The sequence below is a fragment of the Gymnoscopelus braueri genome, assembly GCF_963280865.1.
Source record: "Gymnoscopelus braueri genome assembly, chromosome: 10".
Taxonomy (NCBI): domain Eukaryota; kingdom Metazoa; phylum Chordata; class Actinopteri; order Myctophiformes; family Myctophidae; genus Gymnoscopelus; species Gymnoscopelus braueri.
In genome coordinates, this window is record NC_137611.1 from 28,436,736 (window position 1) to 28,458,831 (window position 22,096).

Sequence of the window (22,096 nt, forward strand, 5' to 3'; positions counted from 1 at the left end):
GTTACCCATGGGGTTTCAGTGGTGAAACAACATCAACATGTCTGTAAAACTTCATTACACACATGTTATTTTCCAAAAGAGAGCCAAACATGGCTATAAAAGAGCTAAATGCTTTTATTTTGAAGGCAAATGCATAGTACTTCCTCTTGTTATCCAACATGGTGTGTTATTGTTGTCCAAACACTGTTGTCATTCTTCTAGCTGAAACTAGAGGCGCATGTGTCACACTGTCTGTCACTAGACTAGACGTAATTGAAATGCCAGCAGCAACAACCAGGAACTGAACTGGCCTGGGTGATGCAGAGGTAATCGAAACTTCAATCCTCGGACTGAACTGACTGTAAACTTCCTTAAAAAGAGACTCCGGCATGGAGCCGACAATGCTACAGGTACACTGATTAACTTCCACTGACTGTCAAACAGCACTTATTCATGTTTATGTTGTGTTTTTACAGCCGATTAGAGGCTACTAAAAGGAGCAACTCAACCGAGTATCATACTGTCATAGTCGTTGTCTAAAAAGTAGTTTAATTTGAACGCCTTTCTATTGGTGGCTATTCTATGTGTCAATGTTGTGATTTGAACTTATTCTTAACACAGGATGGAATGGTCTTATTTGTCAATAAATCGACTCAATAGCCATCACATCAAGCCCTCACAATCATTCAGAGACTGTCCGAACTGTTCTTCACATTCTTGTCAAATGTCACTATAGCACTAACTTACCAAAAGCCTGATGTTTAACTGTGCATGTTGTGTTTCACTGTTATTAAATTAGTGGGAAAATGTTGTTTTGACAGCCATGTTTGATTTTAGTACCAGCCACAAGCGCGAAAACTGCCCTAATTCTAATCATTTGGAGTGTTGTTTGTTTATGGGGGAATGTGGACCCAACGGTCATGTATTATTAATTCTGTTTTAGCTGAGGTTAGATTTCCTGCTTCAGGCCAATGCCTGAATAATGCAATTTATAGAATATAACAGTAGAGCAGAGGAGGTACCTCTTGGATCAAGACTATACTAGATGTATTTTTTATCGATTTTGACATTTGCATATCAGATACGAAAGTAAAAGTCAGACTCGATAAAATACATCTATGATAGTCTTGATCCAAGGCTAGGTGGCTCTGACTTAAAGTCCGTTCACACATCAAGCACTATAGTTATTATAACTATAAAAGATGTAATTTTAATAAAAAATCGTTCTAACTCAAGTGGACGGCAAAATCCACACTAAGTACAACAAAGACAACTCACAGGTCTCCACCAGGCCGGGTTGGCTACCCAGGGCAAACTTTGGTCATAGCCACTTTCTTGGAATGGGATGTGAAAAATCTTGATCACATGACCCTGTAACGATTTGAATGTGTGAGTTTTGGACAAAATCTGTAGGAGCAGACTGCTTACATACAGTCTATTTCTCTCTCCGTTCCATAAACTTCAACCGGCAGCTGTCAAACCATGAATTTGTAGTAGTGTAGAAAAGTTGTACCTCATTATCATTATCCATACTTTTGCCATTTAAAGCGCTGCCGTCTTAAATACGTGCAAAGGAAGACAGGGCTGTACTTTCAGAGAAAAGGAGAATGATGCATCTCTGAGAGATGCATTATTCTCCTAAGTTCCTAACTTCCTGGTCTACTACAAGGCTATGATAGAAGAAGGTACAGACCACGGGCCAGTCAGGCGCCATTGACGAGCATGGGAGGCAAAACTCGAACCGGAAGTTTGGTGAAATACATTGGAGTCTGAGAGCTGGGCAGCTGCCTGGACCAGATTGTGAACAAACACTATTTATGAACGATCTTTGACAGTTAATTGGTTCAGGAATATAAAAGAAGACATATCACAGGTTGTTTTCTAATCTTTTGTTTTTTGATGTGCACACTGTATATTTTATTGAGGCATCTAAACTGCGCCATGTATCGTTTCTGGCTCGGTCAATGACCGTCTCGCGATACTTTGACACCTTCAGAAAAGTACTCTTTAGATACCTCAATAAAATTATACAGTGTACACACCGAAAAGCAACACAATGTGTGATATGTCTTCTTTTATTTTCCTGGGCCGAGTATTTTACAAAGGTCGCAGTCGTTCAGAAATAGTGTTTGTTCATAAGCTGGTCCACCTGGCTCTCATTGACACCAATGTATTCCACAAACTCTCCGCTGCAGTTTGGCTCCCAGTGTACCAATGCGACAAATCTGCCTTTTTTGTTTTTATTTGTTTTTAATGATTTTGCGTTATGTATAAGTTGGGGGTGTGCGGGCCCGCACAGTTGTCTCTCGCAGGCCGCAATTGGCCGTCTATTTGGGAACCCTGTTATAGTGCTTTGTGTAAACGGCCCTTTAGTTTGGGAACCTTAGATTTAGTGTGTTAACCAATTAGAAGATGCCTTCAATTGGATTGGATGGGATGACAATAGGAATGAATTATTAATGCATGTCCTACTCTTCCCAGAAAGCTATAGCCATAGCACAGAAGGCTTCCCAGGAGGACCAGGCCGGGAACTATGAGGAGGCAATCCGCTCATACCAACATGCAGTCAAGTACTTCCTGCACATTGTAAAACGTATGCTTAATTGGAACAAAATTACAAACTTGACTTAACCACTTAAACCCTCTATAGGTAGTCAACTGGACCTGAGTTGGCTCTGTACTTGGACCGCTTTTTCCCTCTACAATAGCCTATCTACAAGCTCACAACGCATTCAGGAGCTTGTAGATAGGCTGGTTACATGGTTACCGGTATTCTCACTGTCCCTACATTTTTCCAACTCTATAGCCTAATACCTAATATACTAATACATCAATTATGACTGAGTTAGTACTTGGTGTTGTATATACAGAACACTAACAGAAAATAGCGGTTTTATAAAGGATTGGAATACCAGGTTATAAGATCTAAAGATAGTTACATTTAGTCTGTGTGTGTGCATGTGTATCATATTGAACTCAACCTCATAGCACATCTTTCAACATCAACAAACAGCAACAGTCCCTGACAGAAAAATCCTCTCCCTCCCCATCAGGTGAACCCCAGGGTAAAGATGGCAACCAGAAGATACGGGATAAATGTAAACAGTACCTGGACAGAGTGGAAGAACTACAGAAGTACCTAGAGAATAAAGAGGTCACTGCGCAATTTTCACATTTATAATCAAGGGAATATAAAGCATTTCACAGATCTAACTCATATTAGCTTTTTCTTTCATTGTAATTTTTAGTGCTGTAGTACTCAAGAGCTCTCGATCTTGAGTCTGATTTCAAGACCACATTTTGATGGTATTGGTCTAAACCTGCAATTTTACTCGAGTCCACTTGGTCCAAGACCGAGAGTTTTTCCAAAGTTGCCAGCTGTAAGAGATTTACTGTCAATATAAGGGTGCAGTCTTGTTTTGGTTAATTCTCAGACTTATTCTTGAATTAATTATTAATTACTTGAATAATGTTTTACTTACAGGACCACTACACCAATATCTTCATATATTTGGTCCTCACTAATGCTCATTATGGGATTATTATGGGAAAAAATATATATAATATTCTTGGTCTGTGTCTCAGGAGGGCTCTGGACAGTTCAGAAACCCCCTAACAGTGACATCATCGATGGGGAATCCAAACCTGGACAGAGTGGAAGAACTACAGAAGTACCAAGAGAATAAAGAGGTTACTGCGCAATTTTCACATTTATAATCAAGGGAATATAAAGCATTTCACAGATCTAACTCATATTAGCTTTTTCTTTCATTGTAATTTTTAGTGCTGTAGTACTCAAGAGCTCTCGATCTTGAGTCTGATTTCAAGACCACATTTTGATGGTATTGGTCTAAACCTGCAATTTTACTCGAGTCCACTTGGTCCAAGACCGAGAGTTTTTCCAAAGTTGCCAGCTGTAAGAGATTTACTGTCAATATAAGGGTGCAGTTTTGTTTTGGTTAATTCTCAGACTTATTCTTGAATTAATTATTAATTACTTGAATAATGATTTACTTACAGGACCACTACACCAATATCTTCATATATTTGGTCCTCACTAATGCTCATTATGGGATTATTATGGGAAAAAAATACATATTATATATATATTGGTCTGTGTCTCAGGAGGGCTCTGGACAGTTCAGAAACCCCCTAACAGTGACATCATCGATGGGGAATCCAAACCGCAGACTTTCTCTTCCTGGAAAGTCGGCATGCTATAATAGAAGCCATTGTTCTTGCATTAATAAAACATGAAATCAAATAATTCTTGTTTGAAATGACCAAACATGTCACTGGTTTCTTAACTGTCCACAGCCCTCCTCTTAGACACAGAGTACACGAAAATTGTACCATAGTATAATGAGCATGAGTATGAAGATAAGTTTAAAATGGGTGATGTGGTCCTTTAATTTAAACATAAAAATGTTTAAGTGATATGCTTACATTTCATATACTGTAGATAGATATTAGCTATTACAGTGTTGTCATTAGGTTGCTTTGAATACAGGCCATTATGTAGTAGGCCTAATAATTCTCTCAGTCAGTAGCAGTAGTAAGGTGTTTTGTTGACACTCCCTTGTCTTCTTATACCCAAGTACGAGCATTTCCAATGTCAGTAAAACATTATTGCAGTTTAGATCAAAAGATAGTCATCTGTTATATGTATGTATTTGTATTTTACTTAAATTCGTAAATAATTCAGTTTTATCTTTTGAGAAACTGAATTATTCGAGAAGTGGATTTATTTTTGACCCACTCCAATTAGTTTGTATCTCTTGTCCCGTGCATGTGAGTCCAGAAAAACGTATGTTTGATGCTGGAGCTACATATTGATCAATATTAGCCGATAAAAATAATCAGAAAAAGTAGGTAGGGCTGTCACGATTACAAGATTTAAAGGTAGGGTAAGTGATTTGCGTTGGTTAAAATAATTGTTAAATAGCTCTATATTCTGATAGTACTCATTGCTATAGAGTGTTTGTTCAGTATTAGGAGTCTCCTTGTCTCTCCACCTCTTTATTAAACAGAAAATGCATTTTCGTTTCAGTTTCAGTTTCATTTCCAATTTTATCCAACCAGGACAGAGAACTCAATCAGGATACAGATTAAACAAGTGAAATTGGAAGTGATGACACTAAGAAATGAGCAGACAAAATTGGAACTGGAACACTATACAAATTAAGCTTAAAAATTGGTACTTTCTCCTGATTGGCTGAGATTTTGACACCTACCGAAAAATGTATTTTCTGTTTATTAAAGAGCTGGAGAGACAGGGAGACATCTGTTACTGAAAAAACACTCTATAGCAATGATTACTATCAGAATATAGTATTTTAACCTTTTAACAAAACACTTTTTGTTTTAGCCCAAAAATATCACTTACCCTACCTTTAAGTTGACGATTAATTGTCATACAAATAATTGCGATTAACGATTGTATTGTGTTTCTGTCGTTGAAAACTGGAGCATATGAATTTCATGAATATGAAAAATTACATTTCTGTGGCTTTTAGGCTTCTATAATCAAACATTGCAAAGGGCAGATATGATAAATAACTTGAATATTTAACTTGACATTTAATTATTTTATACTTCAAAATTCTTTAAACATAAGCTTGTAGATCTGCTATTTATTTTGTATATATTTAGAAATGTATTTTTCAACATGGAAACGATTTTGACGATTGTCCAAAAATAATCGCGATTAGACAATGATGTAATAATAATTGTGACAGGCCGTGTGACAGGTCCTGACCTTTCAGCTCTCATGTGGGTGCGTCGTGACGCAATGACATAGCGTGCACGCGTACGTGCGTGAGAGAGAGAAACCAACTCGGGTCTCTGGACTTGTTTTCAATGCGGAAGTTTGCAGCTGCTTCGGTGTTGATTTGACGACAGACACAAAAACAAGACGACCGCAATTATAATTAGCCGTCGTTTTTTATTCTTGGCGTGTTAATAAACAACCAGATTTGGACATTGTTGGTTTTGTTGCCGTGTTTTGGTTCGTTTTTTCGACCGCTTTGACACAGAATCAGCCCTTATGGCTGCCAACAACAATTTGCAGGTAAGTTGGAGAGCTAACACAGCGCTAGCTAACACGGCTAAACGAGCTAAACAACACAAACAAACAAAGCAGGACGTGGGGAAACACTCCCTGGTTACCGAAGAACGAGCCTCCTGTCCCCGTGGTTGAGTGTCCTTGATGTCCTTGTCGGACATTGTGTTAGTGCGGGGTTTTAACTTTATAGAGAATCTACCAATTTAGCATGGATCAGGCTAAGCTAATGTTAGTTAGCAGCAAACTTTGGTAGCAGCAAATTTAGCCACACGTCAACTCTGGCCAAATAAAGTTGTCTACCATTTGTGTTGTTGCCTCGTCTTTATTTGTGTATTGATGAAGTACACTGTTTGATGTTGTGTCATCATCAAAGTGTTTCACTTTTGACGGCTAGATATTCAAGGTACTAGTTAGCAGAAAAGCCATCTGATTAGCCAAGCAATCGGGTAACTAGTTAAAATATAGGTGACAGTTTAATCCAAGTATTCAAGTATACTTTACTTGGATCGTTGGATTAAACAGAAACCTATATTTTTATAGACTACATATTATTGTCACTCTATGGTGGTGTACCTGCTGAGCCCCATCCACAGCCAATAGTAATTGTTAAACCTTCAGGAAGTGAAACTGTTCAGTCTTAAGTCCAATATCTGAACCAATCTAATAATGCTACACAGCTGAGAATTTGATCTATTTAAAAAAACAACATAATTATATGCCCATAATATTTTTGCAGCAATGATTATTTGAGAATGTGTCATACTGATATTGCCCTCAGCCTCTTGTGCCTGTATATTTAAAGGTAGGGTAAGTGATTTACTTTTGTTAAAATAAGTGTTAAATAGCTCTCTATTCTCATAGTACTCATTGCTATAGTGTGTTTGTTCAGTCAAAGGAGACAGAAAATGCATTTTCAGTCCTCTCCTGATTGGCTTAAATGTTGACCTACCTGAAAATTGTATTTATATTTTGTTTACTAAAGAGCTGGAGAGACCCCTGTGACCGAACAAACACTCTGTAGCAATGATTACTATCAGAATATAGTACTTTAACCTTTTAACAAAAAGATAAATACCAATAAATATCACTTAACCTACCTTTTAAATGTAGTTTTGTTTACTATACAGACAGGTAGATGTCTGTTTTGCCACCCCCATAATTTAGAGACTGTGACTAGATAGTAATTGTGCTTCTTTCATAGCTCTCCATTACTTTTAGGTATGTTGTTTTTCTGTGATGGCATTGTTATCTTCCATCTCTTGTCTTTCAGAAAGCCATTGATCTGGCCAGCAAGGCAGCGCAAGAGGATAAAGCGCAGAATTATGAGGAGGCTTTGCGTCTGTACCAACATGCTGTTCAGTACTTCCTCCATGTGGTAAAATGTAAGTAGAATGTGGAACATTTGCATTTAATTAACCATTTCCTCATGTGCCGCTTGATATTTGTCTATCCTAATCTGATGCAGAATCTTATTTTAATTATGTCATTCCTCTTCAAGGTAGTGATGGGTCATTTTGGACCCCGTGTTTTGATATTGTCATAGGTGTACGATATAAATAATACATATTTGTATAGACATAAATGGCTTATTTACTGTTAATGTTAATGTTATTAGGAACGTAAAAATGACCTGAACATATTTTACATTTCTCAAGTGGGTGCTTGATAAGTGTTCAATGCTAAAGGCTTCCTGAAACATGAATTTTCATATAAACAAGTTGAGTGCTGGTCCTTTAATTCTTGGATGTTCCTTTTCAGACGAAGCCCAGGGTGACAAAGCTAAGCAGAGCATCCGGGCAAAATGCGCAGAGTACCTGGACAGAGCAGAAAAGCTGAAGGAGTACCTGAGGAAGAAGGAGAAAGCTCCGCCTGCCAAGCCAGTGAAAGAGTCTGGTTCTGAAGACAAAGGGTGTGTTTATGGGTGGGGCCATGGATTCCACCTGCTGACATGTTGGCCTTTCAGAGCTGGAATGTGATGAATCAAGTCTGTTAAGTTGGCACTGACTTAAATAGATTGACGTGTGTGTGTGTGTGTGTATATATATATATAATACACACACGCACGCACGCTAACACATGTTTGTTTGTATATATATATATATACACACATAGTTACTAGATGTGCATTACAAAAAAAGACTAAACCAAAGTGTAATAATAAAAGTGATATAAGAGTTATGAAAGCACACACACCTTTACTAGGTGTGCATTACAAAAAAAGACAAAACCAAAGTATAATAAAAGTGATATAACAGTTATAAAAGAGGAATAGAAACAACCAACAGATTTACTATTAACTTCTTTAGTTTTTGTAGTTTCTTTTTGCCAACCCACATTCTTCAGGTAGGGAGTTCCACTGCTGCGGGGCTCTTACGGAAAACTGCTGGTTACCTTTTGTAATGAGGCAGGCTGAGGGAACATTTAGGAGGGTCCTACCTGAGGAGCACAGGTAGTGGCTTGACACATATTCAATTCAATTCAATCTTTATTTCAGACTCAGGGTCCATATAACAAAACAGGATGACAATCACACAGAGATAAAAGCAAGAAAAAAACAAGAAAAAAAAACATAGAAGAAGCAAGGTCATGTAGGGATTTAAAAGTCTAAATAAATTCTATACTTAACAGATTGCCAGTGTAGTGTTGCAAGGATGGGAGTGATATGCTCTTGTCTCTTAGTTAAAAGTCTTTGCAGCCGAGTTTTGAACAAGCTGGAGACCTTTTGGCCTGAGCCCCAAACACAGGGAATTACAAGGATCCAGTCGTACGGTGTTGAAATGAATGCATGGATTACTGTTTCAAGGTCCGCTTGAGCCGGTGCCTCCCCTGTAATAGTGGTCAATTGTGTTGTTTGTGATATGTTTGGGTGTTCATTATTCTTTTTCTCTGCCTTTGTGTCTTTCCATATCTTCACCTGTGTTATCAGGAATGACAGCGATGAAGGAGATGATCCAGAGAAAAAGAAGTTCCAGAATCAACTCTCAGGTTAGAGATATCTGACATTAGCCTGGTAAACCCTCCCTCCGGAAATCTCATTTCCATTTGATTTCAGGAGTGAGTCTGGCCTGATCCGCCTTTCTGCAATATTGGCTGTGCTGGAGTTGGGCGGGAGTAATACCGTTGACTGACAACCCCTTCAGCCAATGATAATTTTCCCCCTTCAGCCAATCAGCAGTTCACCAGTCTTAATGTGACGCGACGGGACTTTTGAGACAGCCATACCCAAAATGGGTTGCCTTATTCGGATAGAATGGTGTCACTGCCCGCCCCTACCGGTTCTCTAAATTTTTATTTTTAAATAGGCTTTGTCATGATTAATTGACCACATATATGAAGTTAAACAACTAAATTCTATCCAAACGATATCTTATAAGTAAATTCCGTGCCTCAAAATAGAAGTTAGAGAGCTTTTTGAAGTAAAAAAATAGCGGAGAATTGGCCGCACAAGAAAAAGATGGCTGCCGTTCGTGTTTTGGGCTCACTCGAACTCGCCACCTGATTGGCCAACGTAAGCTGTCAATCACAGAACAATGAGCGACGACGCTGATAGGCGCGGCCGTTTGGCATACACAGCCAATATTGCAGAGAGGCGGTTCATGCCAGACTCACTCCAGGAATCAAATAGAAATTAGATTTCCGGAGGGAGGGTTTACCAGGCTAATCTGACATTGGCCAATCAGAATATGACGCCTTCTGTCACATTGTTTTTAATCAATGAATTTTACAATGCAGCTCTCATAATTATATTGCTAATATATTGATGTTTTCTCAATTCATTACTTTTGTTTTCCCCAGGTGCAATTGTAATGGAAAAGCCAAACATTCAATGGAGTGATGTTGCTGGGTTAGAGGGAGCCAAAGAAGCCCTGAAAGAAGCCGTCATTCTACCCATCAAATTCCCACACCTATTCACAGGTAATTAAATATTATTTAATAGATAGATATGCGCTATGACCATATATTAAGTGTTTCAACGGGGACCCCCCCAGTTCATTGTATTTTATATAGCCCCAAATTACAATAAAAGTCACCCACGTTTCATTTAGCGCAGGTTTAGACCGTACTCTTCACTTAAATAATTCATTTGTGTTTGTTATGTAATTTATGTGGACCCGATAAATGATCTTTTAAGTCTTGACTGCGTTTCTGTCAATTACATTAGCACTGGGCTTCTATAATCAGTCATTCACAATCACCCTCAGCGCTGCTTCTACGGCATGCTACCTTGTGTGCAGTGATCAGTTTGCAGTGATCAGCTTCATAACACTGAACACCACCTCAGATCATAAAGTTTCTATGGAGGGAGTGTGTATGACTCGCCAGTCGCCACCAATAAACCTGTATGCAGAGACTAAGTTTTTTATAACTTTGAGCTAGTCACTGTTGAGCTTTACAGTGACCAATTGCGTTGCATGTTTGTCCGATTTCCGGTGCTGCAAAAAACATCTTAATCTTTCAACACCTCATAAAACGTGTGCCGACTTTGTGGGAAAGTATTGTGTGGAGGGTTTTGATTGTTTTGGTTTAAACGCTATAACCAGGTAATAAAGATATGTGGGTTTCTGCTGTCTAATAGGTAAGAGAACACCATGGAGAGGGATCCTGCTATTTGGACCTCCAGGTACAGGAAAATCCTATCTTGCCAAAGCTGTGGCCACAGAGGCCAACAACTCTACCTTTTTCTCCATCTCTTCTTCTGACCTCGTCTCCAAGTGGCTGGGAGAGAGCGAGAAGTGAGTGTGTCTTGGTACTCTGGGGCACGGGCAGTGGCAACACCAGCGTGTGGTTGTTTAATTTCTTTAATGCTTCCTTTCTGCTCAACAGGCTTGTGAAGAGTCTCTTCACCCTGGCGAGGGAGCACAAACCCTCCATCATATTCATTGACGAGATTGACTCCCTCTGCGGTTCAAGGAGTGAGAATGAGAGTGAGGCAGCTCGGCGCATCAAGACTGAGTTCCTGGTTCAGATGCAGGGTGAGTCCACAGATGAGCTCCTGAACCCCCCTGTAGATGACTGGATTACTGATCACAGAGCAATCTAATCTCTCTATCTTATATTCAAATTGGCTTATGGGTGGGTGGAGGGTGAGGGGGCGTCACAAACGTAACATCCAGATGTGATTGGCAAAATCCACGTACAAAACGTTGTATTCGAATTTGATTGGCCAAGCTTCGCACCATGTGCTCTGATCAGTGTTACTAGATTTTCATTCCTCAAATCGGCCTGAAAATGTAAAATATCTCTGCTGTTTATCTACTCCCTTACATTTTCAAAGATTATACATTCTCTGTGATTCGGGGAGCACAAGGCTTTTAACTGAGCTTATCAAAAGCGGATCTCTTCTGTTGGAGAGATTATGCTAGTTAACTCTTTCACTGCCAATAAAATTAAAAAATTATTGCGAACTTTGCCAGATTTTATTATTTTTTTTCAAAGAAAAAAATAAGTGCTTAGGAAGCGAGATACAGCCTTTTTCAGTTATAGGTTAAACAAAGAGTGGATGGAGCTGCAAATCTTCAGATAATGATATCTTGGGTTCTGAACACTATTTAAAAAAAAAAAAAAAAAAAAAAAATTTAACTCGGGATTTCTCGTTCTGGCACTGAGGGTATAACCATAAAACTCGGGATAACTCTGAGCTTGGCACTGAGAGAGTTAAGGGGCCTTGGGGAAAAATGGCATTTTATATTGTTTTAAGTATTAAGATAATGTATCCACTGCTAAACAGGCAGAATACAAAGGTGATTAATCTGCACTTAATCTCTCACTATCCATGTGATGTGGATGTTTCATTAGTGTTTTCTGTTGTACAACTTAGTGTTACAGGGTTGTAGTACTAACAACTGTTTAGCTTTTTTCCATAGGGTTTTTGATTTATGTATAATGTCTAAGTCGTTGTTTGCTGCAGAGCTTATGCAAAAAACCTTTAACTAAATTCTGTAATGACCAGTTTATACATACTGAATGGGGTTGACTCGAGACTCAAGTGTTTAACTCTTCAAAACACTGATGTGACTGAAGCCCCCTGTGCATGAGTCTGTATCCCTGACCCTGACATTGTTCTGTGTAGGAGTGGGGAACGACAATGACGGAGTCCTGGTACTTGGAGCGACCAACATCCCATGGACTTTGGACTCTGCCATCAGAAGAAGGTAATTTCTGTCATCTGCCAAACATATTAGCGACCAGGCTGTTGCTCCTCTGTACTCACTGAACACCTATAATACCATGTCAGATTTGAGAAGAGGATCTACATCCCTCTGCCAGAAGAGCATGCCCGCACCTTCATGTTCAAACTCCACCTGGGCGCCACCCCGACCTGCCTCCTTGAAACTGACTTTGTTACGCTGGGAAAGAAGACAGGCGGATACTCGGGAGCAGATGTCAGCGTCATTGTCAGAGATGCACTCATGCAACCTGTCAGGAAGGTCCAGTCAGCTACCCACTTTAAACGGGTAGGTCTCCATACAGCAGCATGCTAGATTATGCCCATTGAGTAGTTGCTGCCACTTCCGATTTCGCTCCACACTTAAGTTTTAATTAATTAATTGTGGTTTCCAAGGTACGAGGGCCGTCAAGAGATGACCCCAATCTTCTTGTAGATGACCTCTTGACCCCGTGCTCACCTGGCGATCCCAGTGCTATTGAGATGACATGGATGGAGGTTCCTAGCGAGAAGCTACTGGAACCTGTTGTTTCCATGGTAAGAGTACTGAAATGCTGGCCTTCTACACACCAAGTGTATGAGAAACCATTATTGAATATCTTTTAATGTGTGCCTGTTCGTTACTTTGCAGTCCGACATGCTGAGGTCCCTGACCAACACAAAGCCGACAGTTAATGAACAAGATCTGGACAAACTGAAAAAATTCACAGAAGACTTTGGTCAGGAAGGTTAATGGGATGTTCGAGCCAAAGCAAACCAAAGCAAAGGAATAGTGATGTTCTTTTTCTCCTTCCTCTCATTCTCCTTTTCTCTCCCTCTAACCCTCCACCAGTCCTAGGGCTCTATTCATATATCACAAGACTGCTATATTAAGTTGTGTTGGCCACACAACACAAGGGATGGAATACTACGTTGTTTTCTTGGATATCCTCTGTTGTTCAGGGGTTTCTCTGCAGCATTTCTGCAGTTGAACTGTTAAAATGTGGATTGATTGCTACTTAGAATGGATTATTTTGGTTACTTGTATTATGCACTAAGGTCTAAATGTATAGCTGTGCAAAATTCCCAAGCAACTTGGGACACTTCTGATGAGAAATATACACATTGATGTAAATCAAACTATTCAATTAATCTGGATATATGAGGCATAAGTTATTTCACATCAGGATTATCCCATCGCCTATGTTCACGCCTAACTTACCTACCATCGTAAATAGAAATTTAACTCCCTGTCTGTCAAATTTCCGTCATGACACATCTCACTAGTTGAGAGGATGTCTTTATTGCACCTGTATTTTGTATCAATGAAAGAAGATTTATTTTAAATACTCTATAAACCTGTATTACTGTTGGGCTGGGGAGAGCTAACAATGCATGCAACATAGGCCTTTTAGTCACAAGGTGGTGGATGTGTTGCGGGGTTGAGAAAGTGACTCGCATTCAGGGCAGTAGCTGCATCTGGCAAATTTTGATCTTTTTCTTCCGTTTTTTTGGACAAATCCAAGAAGGAATGAGTATGGATCACCAAAGGTGCCAGACCACTATTATTTTACAGTTGGAAAGGACTCAAAGTAGTCTCTCTTTTCAGTAGTCTTCCCACAGCGGAGCCTACGTCTTTCTATGATCACATTTCCTTACAAGGCAATACAGAATATCCTTCACACAACCTGAAAGAAGCAATGCCTTATTGTTGACATAGCCACAGCATCAGTGTTGGTTTTTGAAGAGACATGGCTCAGGTGTTGAATTCTGACTCTTCTGACATGGGTAGAGAGATCACTATCTGTTACACTTTACATCACTGAAATACAGCTCCAAGCATGATTCATCTTTAATATGTAGCCATTATAAGTGGCAGTGTGAACCATGTGCCTTCTAAACAAGTTGCAGGATTTCTTTCTCTTTTTTTCTTTAATTGGAAGTCATTGCTATGTATGGGGTGCTTTGCCACCACTGAAAAGAAATGTATATCAATTTACACATTTCATGTAAACTCTCATTTAGACATTGTATTCATCTGTACTCTTATGTTCTTATGGCGTTCAGAATACAAGACTGTCTTTAAACATGTTGATAGGGAAGATCTCTCATTTTACTTTAAAATGCCTTTGGAGATGGCTCTATACTACAACTATTTGCCCTTTTCTTTATGAAGAGGCCATATAAGAATCTTTTCATGTATGTAAATAAAGTAAGTCACAAGAAGCATTTGCTGTATTTTTGTTCAACAAAAACAACTGGAGCATTCTCATTACAAATTAATACAATGGGAAATTTAGATATGAGTGAGAAGGGCGGTGATTTAAATGTGGGTTTTATCAGCTAACATGTTTGTTTGCGTCTGTTTTCCAATCACATTTACATTTTATGTCTGTGGCGTGTGTGCTGTCACTGTGCAACATAAGGGTTGTACCCAGGAATGAGGAAGCTGAAGCATTTAGGGAGTTGTAGTCCATTTACACTGGAGTCAGACTAGTCTGCTGCCGAATTGTTATACCGAGGACTACATGTACCAAATGATCTAGCGGCCGTCGAACAGACGTTCAAAGTTCACAGTTCGATTTGTTTTGGTTTGAGTGCGCTTTGTCGTAGAGAGGCAAGGTCCAGTGAGGTAATTTTATCTCCAGTGTTCGTTCTCTGGCTGACTGGCGAATCCTGCTAGAAAAAAACCCAACTCCACCTCCAAAGTGTTTTTTTCGCCTCCCCTTTCTTAGTACAGCCGCTATTCGTTATCCAGAAGCTAGCTCGCTAGTTAGCAAATAAGCTAACGACTGACAGAACCACCCATGTCCTCTGAGGAAGGCTTGTGTTCAACGATCACCGATTGGCTTTTCATCAATTCCTGGTGGCTTCTTCTGCCATTCATCATGCTCCTGGTCGTCGCTGCGTTCATCGTTGCCTTTGTGTTACTGTTGTACATGATATCGCCTCTCATTAGTCCCAAACCTCTGAAACTCAACGGGGCCCATGTCGTGGTAAGTGCACATCACAACACTGTGGGACGTTATATCCACTAGACGCTAGTTTAATATTCATCGTTTTGTAAAACAACGTCTTTCTTCTCAAACGTTTAAAGTCAAATTATGTATTAAATTACAATGGTTTCTTACTCTCTCTTTGTTCGCCTGAGTGATCACGTTACACTAATGTATAACGACTGGCTGTCAACAGTATGACACGCCCACACCAATGAATGAAGTCGTTTCAAAACTAGGATTATATGTAATATTTGCAGTGGTGGAAAAGCTACAATTTTTTTTACTTAAGTAAAACTATCAATACTGCAATGTAGAAATACTGTAAAGGTCCGGAATTCTAAATGTACATAAGTAAAGATACAAAGGTATTGGTATCAAAATGTACTTAAAGTACTCATTATGCAGAATGTCCCATTTCAATTTTTTAAATGTATACAAATCTTTTGAAAATAGCAGATCTACAAGCTCACAACGCGTCGCATTGTAAGCTTGTAGATCTGCTATTTTCAAATAGCCAAAGTTTAAATAGGGCTGAAGTGGTAAATGTGTGTTTTGTAATAATAATAAATATCTACAAAGTTTTCTAATGTAGTGGAGTAAAAGTACAATATTTGCCTCTGAAATGTAGTGGAGTAAAAGTATTGACATTTGTTGACAAGTAAAGTACCTCAACATTGTACTTAAGTACAGTACTTGAGTAAATCTACTTAGTTACTTTACACCACTGTTGAACTTTAAAGGCACCTTTTAAGTAGAGTGCCATGCTAGTAGTTTGTTTCCGTCTGCAGGTGACTGGTGGATCCAGTGGGATAGGAAAGTGCATCGCCATGGAGTGCTACAAGCAAGGAGCTTTCATCACTTTGGTGGCACGGGACGAGGTCAGCAGAAATCCTACAATAACCTGCCATTCATACCCTTTGTGCAACAGTATAGTCTAGTCCTAACCTGTCTCTACCAAGAGCCAAGCCAACTTATGTGTTGCCAAACATGGCAAAATGGTATCAACTGTACACTTTTTTAAAAAGTATAATAATCCATGGATTATCCTTTTTTTATTTATTATTACGCATTTATACATGCTGCAAAATAAATTACATTTGTTTGTGCTTTTAAGGAGTAGTAGAAGCAGCACTGTAATAAATATACTGCTGCATTGGCTCTGGGTGGTGATATGGTGAAATGTTAAAGTGTAATATACCCATTTGCACAGACTTGTATCATAGATTTAACATGATACCACTTTTTCCTCAGACCAAATTAGTTCAAGCCAAGAAGGAGGTGGAGAAATGTGCTATAAATGACAAACAAGTATGTTTCTTTTATGTATAACAACTCGATATGACTGTTTCTAACTATATAGCGCATACCCTTATATTGTTGCATAAGATAGCATAAGATCTTTTACCATCTCCTATAATCAGGTGGTGCTCTGCATATCTGTGGATGTTTCCAAGGATTATAGTCAAGTGGAGAGTGTGATAAAACAGGTACATTAACTCACTTAATCACACTGGACCTTCTCTAATTTTATACAACAAGGTGGTAATGCTAAAGTCACCTTTTTTTTGTGTCATGTAGGCTCAAGAGAAACTGGGACCTGTGGATATGCTGGTATGCTGTGCAGGAGCATCCATTTCTGCAAAGTTTGATGAAGTGGACGTGGAGCGCTTCAAAGTAGGCTAAGTGATGACAACTAGGTCCCATAACTAGGTCCCATTATTAACTTGTTTCATATCATTACTCTCAACAATCATATGAAAGGTTTGTTAACCCATTTAGACCTGGAACGCATCTGTGTCACTTTAGGTTTCTTTGGCTATTCAAAAATAGCAGATCTACAAGCTCATAGCGCGGCACCGAGTGCCGCACTACGAGCTTGTAGATCTGCTATTTTTGAAAAATCTTTTTTTTTTCTTTTTTTTTTTCTCAAAGATCTGTTAGGATTTAGAAAACATTTTAAGAATCGGACTCAGGCCTTAATGGGTTAAATATATTTACAACTCGGATTAGGATCTGAGAGGTAATGTCATAACTTGATTTTCTTCAATTTTCTTTCTTCCCCTCCAAATGGACTGTGTATGTTGCCACTTTATTATGATTGTTGTATATAACAGGTAAACTTGTAAATTTTGGGTAGTTAGGCTCATTTCACACTCTTAGATGCTTGATGATAAAGAGCGCATGTGTAAGCCAGGACATACACCTTTAAAATAAAAGCCATAACAGAACACATTTCCACCTAGACATGCAAGATTGCTTGTTCAAAATATTCAGACCGTTTTATTTCTATGGCAAGCTGAAACCAAGGATTCAGTAGCAACTTAAATATGCACCTTATGCATGTTTTATTCCCATCCAAACGGCTTCACAGATAGGCTTTCACAGTGGAAAGTATAATCATGGAAAGAGTCTTGAGTCTGTTAAGCGTGTCGGACAATAGCCACGCCAAACTGCCCCAGTGTAATGGGTGTGCCTAACAGGGGTTTCTTTGGCATGGCTTTGTTTCCTACAGAGCATGATGGAGGTGAACTACCTCGGCAGCGTGTACCCAACGCGGGCCGTCATAACCACCATGAAGGAACGCCGGATGGGACGCATTATGTTCGTGTCCTCACAGGCGGGCCAGATTGGCCTGTTTGGCTACACCGCCTACTCCCCTTCTAAGTTTGCTCTCCGTGGCCTGGCAGAGTCACTGCAGATGGAGGTGAGTGTCTCCCCAGGGAAGTCCTATTGGACAGCCAACGAGCACACAGACTGTAGCGTTAAACTTAAAACCTTTAACCCTCTATTCTTAGTAAAACTGTACTTGGACCGTTTTTTTTTCTGTCTACACCAAATCTCTTCACCAAAAATAACCCATCTACAAGCTTACAATGTGTGGCATTGAGACGCGTTGTGAGCTTGTTGATCTACTATTTTTGGCGAATGATCCCCCCAGAATAGGCATGCTGGGGTTCAAGTGGTTAATCTGAAGACACACAGTGATTTATTTTTATTTTATTACACTGCTCAAGTATCTGCACTGCAAAATCCTAGTGTTACTTTAACTTTGAGAGGATGGGTACATGTTGGTAAATTCAGCCACAGCGTGTTGGTTTGGTAAGACTTCCTGTGTTCTTTCTTGATCAGATGAAGCCATACAACATCTATGTGACTGTGGCCTACCCGCCTGACACAGATACTCCAGGACTCGCAGAGGAGAACAAGACAAAGGTAAATGCTCTCACGCAATAGCATTCGAACAAAATTAACCAAATTGACCAATTCACCAATCGATACCCTGTTTTTCATTCCCCTCACAGCCGCTAGAGACCAGGTTAATCTCTGAGACCTCTGGGGTTTGTCAACCAGAGCAAGTGGCCAAGATTGTCGTTAGGGATGCTGTGGTAAGAAACCGACAGCCACCTCCCAAGTTTAATTTAGAAAATTACTTATTTTAGTTTTGTTACATTCTTCTTTATTTTTTCTTCCTGCAGCAAGGCAACTTCAACAGCTCTGTGGGCCCAGATGGCTACATGCTTTCAGCACTCACATGTGGAATGTCACCTGTTACTTCCATCACCGAAGGCCTCCAACAGGTACACACTGTACTCTTGATGTCACTTTAGGTTTCCCATAGGCGGTGCTCTAGGCCACAGATAATAAGCGAGGCCAGGTATTTACAGTAAGTTAATCATCCCATCATAGTAAAATCCTCCGTCTTAATTGGGGCCACGCACCAAAGGTACAAGGTCCCTCTTGTCATAGTTGGCATTCTTATTATTCTCAAATGGGTATTTATGGCCGTGATGCGCCAGAGGGCGCTGTTCCCATAGCAATACATGGAGTGAGTAATATGAAAAAGAACTGAGATATATCCACTGTTCCACACATAATAATTATGAAGTCAATACATCTACCCCTCTAGTGCCACCTTCAGATCAATGTCAAGTTTTTTGGCCCGGTAAGACATAGACTTACTTTCCATAGAATACCTGGCTCAATCGGTATCGCATGCAAATTTCTTTACTTGCCCCGGGCAATCTGCAAACCGGTAATGTCGAACTCTGATAAATGAACAATGAGGATTTTACTCTGAATGCACCTAGGTGCATCCTGATGTTGACCTCTGTCCTCAAACCTCACCTGATTTAACCCCTGTGCAGATTGTGACCATGGGATTGTTTCGGACCATCGCCCTCTTCTACCTGGGGAGTTTTGACAGCATCGTGCGCCGCTGCATGATCCAGAGAGAGCAGTCCAAAGCAGCCGATAAGAGGGAGTAATACTATGATCACATGCAAAAGCACCCCTCACCCCGCCTCATTACACCGTCTCCCCTCCTTCTATTATAACCACTGGAGGAGACCAGCTACACACATCCACCCCCACCCCACTCCCTAAAGCACGCCACCCTGGGTGGCCATTAAGGCCAGGCATGGTGTCTACCAATGATATCAGCTCAACAGATGGAATGAAAGAAAATGGCAGATGGGTCCTTTTTGCTTGTCCATTGATGTACTGTAACTCCTCCATTGACTTGACAGTCTTTTTTTTTTCTTTTTTTTTACCACTCAAATGCATTCCAGTGACATTTTGGTTTTCATGTGCGCACCTGCTTCTTTTGTGGGGGGTGGGTGGGGGGTGAGGTCTGCAGTGGATGAGGGCAGACTAAACACCCCACAAGCTGTTCTTAAAGTCGACCTTGTCAGCAACTGATACTAGATGTATTAAGCCTCACTGCCACCACCCGCACACATGCTTAAAAGTAATGGATAGCCTGTCTGACTGGTTGTGTCAATATGGCCTGAAATCCCTTCCCACTGGGGAAAAATGGAATGCTAACACTTCACCTTTTGTCATACTATTGCAAGCACCACACAGCAAGCTTCACCTTATTCACTCTATACTTTTCTCACCAAATAAGTGAGAACGTCTTCTGTACCATTTTGTCATGTGATTGTGAGTCTTTGCAGGCAAAGCACCCCCCTTTGACTTGTTGACCTCTGTTACTTTGAACACAGTTCTTACCTTCCGTGTTTTGTCTACGTTAAATGATGTTTTGCTTGTGTTTGCAGTGTTTGTCAAGCTAAAATGTCATTTGACAGCACATTGCAGTGATGAGAGTGAACATGGGTTTACTTTTATTCTTGTCTTATGTAAATTTTTCTAATGCAAAAGTAATTTGCTTCTGGGAGATTATAATCTTAAGCATTTGATGGAGTGTATGTGCAAGTGAGAGAGTGTTACTTAGGCTGATGATGTCAATGTGTGTGTGTCTTCTGTGACTGAGCCAACCACAGGGAGCGAGAAAAGCCATTCGATTTTGATGTCTTGGAAACATAACATACCAAATTATTTCTCATTATATCGGTTTGTTGTGCAGTTTTTCAAAGAGGCCGCATTAAGGCATGCGTTAAAGTCATGATGTCATGGGGATGGAAAAAATGTGTTTAGTAGCTGATGGTGATGTCACCTTTCACCTCTGAATTTGAGCTTATTCACCAGGCCTTTTGTCTCTGCTTTCATTAAGATAGTGCACAATGAAATGTATCTACTGTGTGTGTGTTTTTATGTGTCTGCACATGTTTAACCACCTCCAGTCAAGATCCAAGCAGGATCCAAGTATTGATGGGTTGGTGTTAGTCAGGGCAACATGAGGGATGACGCTTGCTGGTTCAAGCAGTATCCCTTTAGGCCTCGTGGGGGCGTTGGAGATCTTTTTGTGTGTGTGTTCATTTAGATTTATTTTTTAGGCCAAAATGTAAAGAGGGAAGACCATCTTTGTGTGCAGGGGAGGAATGGCTCCTTTATTGTTGAGTTTTGGTTTGATGTGACCCTGTTATAAAAAGGTGGATATTTATACTTACTGAGATCGATTCCCTCTCGATGTCCCTCAAGCCTGTGAATATCTATTTACCTTGTAACATTTCTCAACATTCTGCTTTTTAGGGAGCAAGAAAAATGTCAATGTTAACGTCTCATGCAAGTCTTCCTTTTATCCATCATGTGGGGAGAATGTACTTTACTACAAATATGTACAAATCAGAAAGTAGGAATATTTTTTAAAACACACAAATATTTGAATGCCAAAATGTATTAAGACAATTTCTCTAGACGTAATGCAACTATTTGAGATTTATTTTGATGTTGCTGCTCAGTTTATCTTAGAACTAGCTTGTTAATGCAGTGGAGCACTACCATTGTGGAGACCCATTCTAAGCCTTAAGAAGTAACTACTGATGAAGCTATTGCTAAAAGAATTGATCTGTCCACAGAATAATGTGGCCCCACTTCCGGGCTACCAGTTAATTTTATCTGAAATAAATGTAAAATGCCAACTGTTTTGTGAATTGTCAATTCCAGTTTGGACAAAGGCCTTACTCAAATCCAAGATATGAAAGTGAGAATGGATGACTCATTTGTGATGATGTTCTCATTTGACATTGGTTAAAGGCTTACGGTCCTGCACTCAGTAGCTTTTCGTTTATGTATACTATTGCTTTCAGAATCACTCTCTGACCTTGAGGTAGCAACACGTAGTTGATAGGACATGTAGCTCATGGAAAAGCAGATTTGTTTTAACACTTTTAAGCTATGCAAATCAAGCCTATTTCATTGTTAAAACATACAACTGAGATTTATGATTTATTTTATTTTTTATAATGCTCATGCTAACATTCCCCCTTTCCATTTTTGGTGTCAACAGATATTTAAATGAGACTACAATAGAGTTTATAAGTAATGAATATGGAAGTCTTAAAGCAATCTGCTTATTATGTTTCCATGTTCTTCTTTGATGTTTTTTTGCTGTCTTTCTTTGCCAAACTTGTTAGAATTTCACCTTGTGTGCCATTGAAAGAAAATGTGAGAAGTGGAACGTTTCTTTGTCTTATTTTCTTACATGATAAATGAAATAAATACCTGTGG

The 22,096-nt window shown here is 39.6% G+C and overlaps 2 protein-coding genes across 4 annotated transcripts; both read left to right on the forward strand.

Annotated features, from left to right (window-relative positions):
- Positions 1 to 229: 229 nt before the first annotated feature.
- On the forward strand, positions 230 to 14,415 carry vps4b (vacuolar protein sorting 4 homolog B). Of its 3 annotated transcripts, XM_080439590.1 has the most exons (14): positions 230 to 389; positions 2,461 to 2,572; positions 3,033 to 3,133; positions 3,565 to 3,669; positions 7,314 to 7,425; positions 7,802 to 7,952; positions 8,970 to 9,028; positions 9,839 to 9,958; positions 10,620 to 10,776; positions 10,868 to 11,016; positions 12,114 to 12,195; positions 12,279 to 12,498; positions 12,606 to 12,746; positions 12,841 to 14,415. In XM_080439590.1, the coding sequence occupies exons 1-14, from the start codon at positions 369 to 371 to the stop codon at positions 12,940 to 12,942; spliced, it is 1,632 nt and encodes a 543-aa protein (XP_080295716.1). In that variant the 5' UTR covers positions 230 to 368; the 3' UTR covers positions 12,943 to 14,415. The 3 variants fall into 3 exon arrangements, with proteins under 3 accessions (XP_080295716.1, XP_080295717.1, XP_080295718.1); XM_080439591.1 differs by lacking the exon at positions 3,565 to 3,669; XM_080439592.1 differs by lacking the exons at positions 230 to 389; positions 2,461 to 2,572; positions 3,033 to 3,133; positions 3,565 to 3,669 and adding an exon at positions 5,817 to 6,049.
- Positions 14,416 to 14,759: 344 nt separating this feature from the next.
- kdsr (3-ketodihydrosphingosine reductase) lies at positions 14,760 to 22,096 on the forward strand. Its single transcript, XM_080440751.1, has 10 exons — positions 14,760 to 15,184; positions 15,976 to 16,065; positions 16,439 to 16,495; positions 16,609 to 16,674; positions 16,766 to 16,861; positions 17,700 to 17,891; positions 18,317 to 18,400; positions 18,490 to 18,573; positions 18,664 to 18,765; positions 19,333 to 22,096. The coding sequence occupies exons 1-10, from the start codon at positions 14,996 to 14,998 to the stop codon at positions 19,450 to 19,452; spliced, it is 1,080 nt and encodes a 359-aa protein (XP_080296877.1). The 5' UTR covers positions 14,760 to 14,995; the 3' UTR covers positions 19,453 to 22,096.

What these genes read in the sequence shown, in the direction of transcription:
- vps4b (XM_080439590.1), top strand. Translation starts at nt 369, where the DNA reads ATGGAGCCGACAATGCTACAG. An exon ending in AGTACCAAGAGAATAAAGAG is followed by an intron (nt 3,670 to 7,313) that starts GTTACTGCGCAA and finishes CTTGTCTTTCAG; the next exon opens with AAAGCCATTGATCTGGCCAG. An exon ending in TGGAACCTGTTGTTTCCATG is followed by an intron (nt 12,747 to 12,840) that starts GTAAGAGTACTG and finishes GTTACTTTGCAG; the next exon opens with TCCGACATGCTGAGGTCCCT.
- kdsr (XM_080440751.1), top strand. Translation starts at nt 14,996, where the DNA reads ATGTCCTCTGAGGAAGGCTTGTGTTCAACGATCACCGATTGGCTTTTC. An exon ending in TGGAGAGTGTGATAAAACAG is followed by an intron (nt 16,675 to 16,765) that starts GTACATTAACTC and finishes TGTGTCATGTAG; the next exon opens with GCTCAAGAGAAACTGGGACC. An exon ending in TGGACGTGGAGCGCTTCAAA is followed by an intron (nt 16,862 to 17,699) that starts GTAGGCTAAGTG and finishes TGTTTCCTACAG; the next exon opens with AGCATGATGGAGGTGAACTA.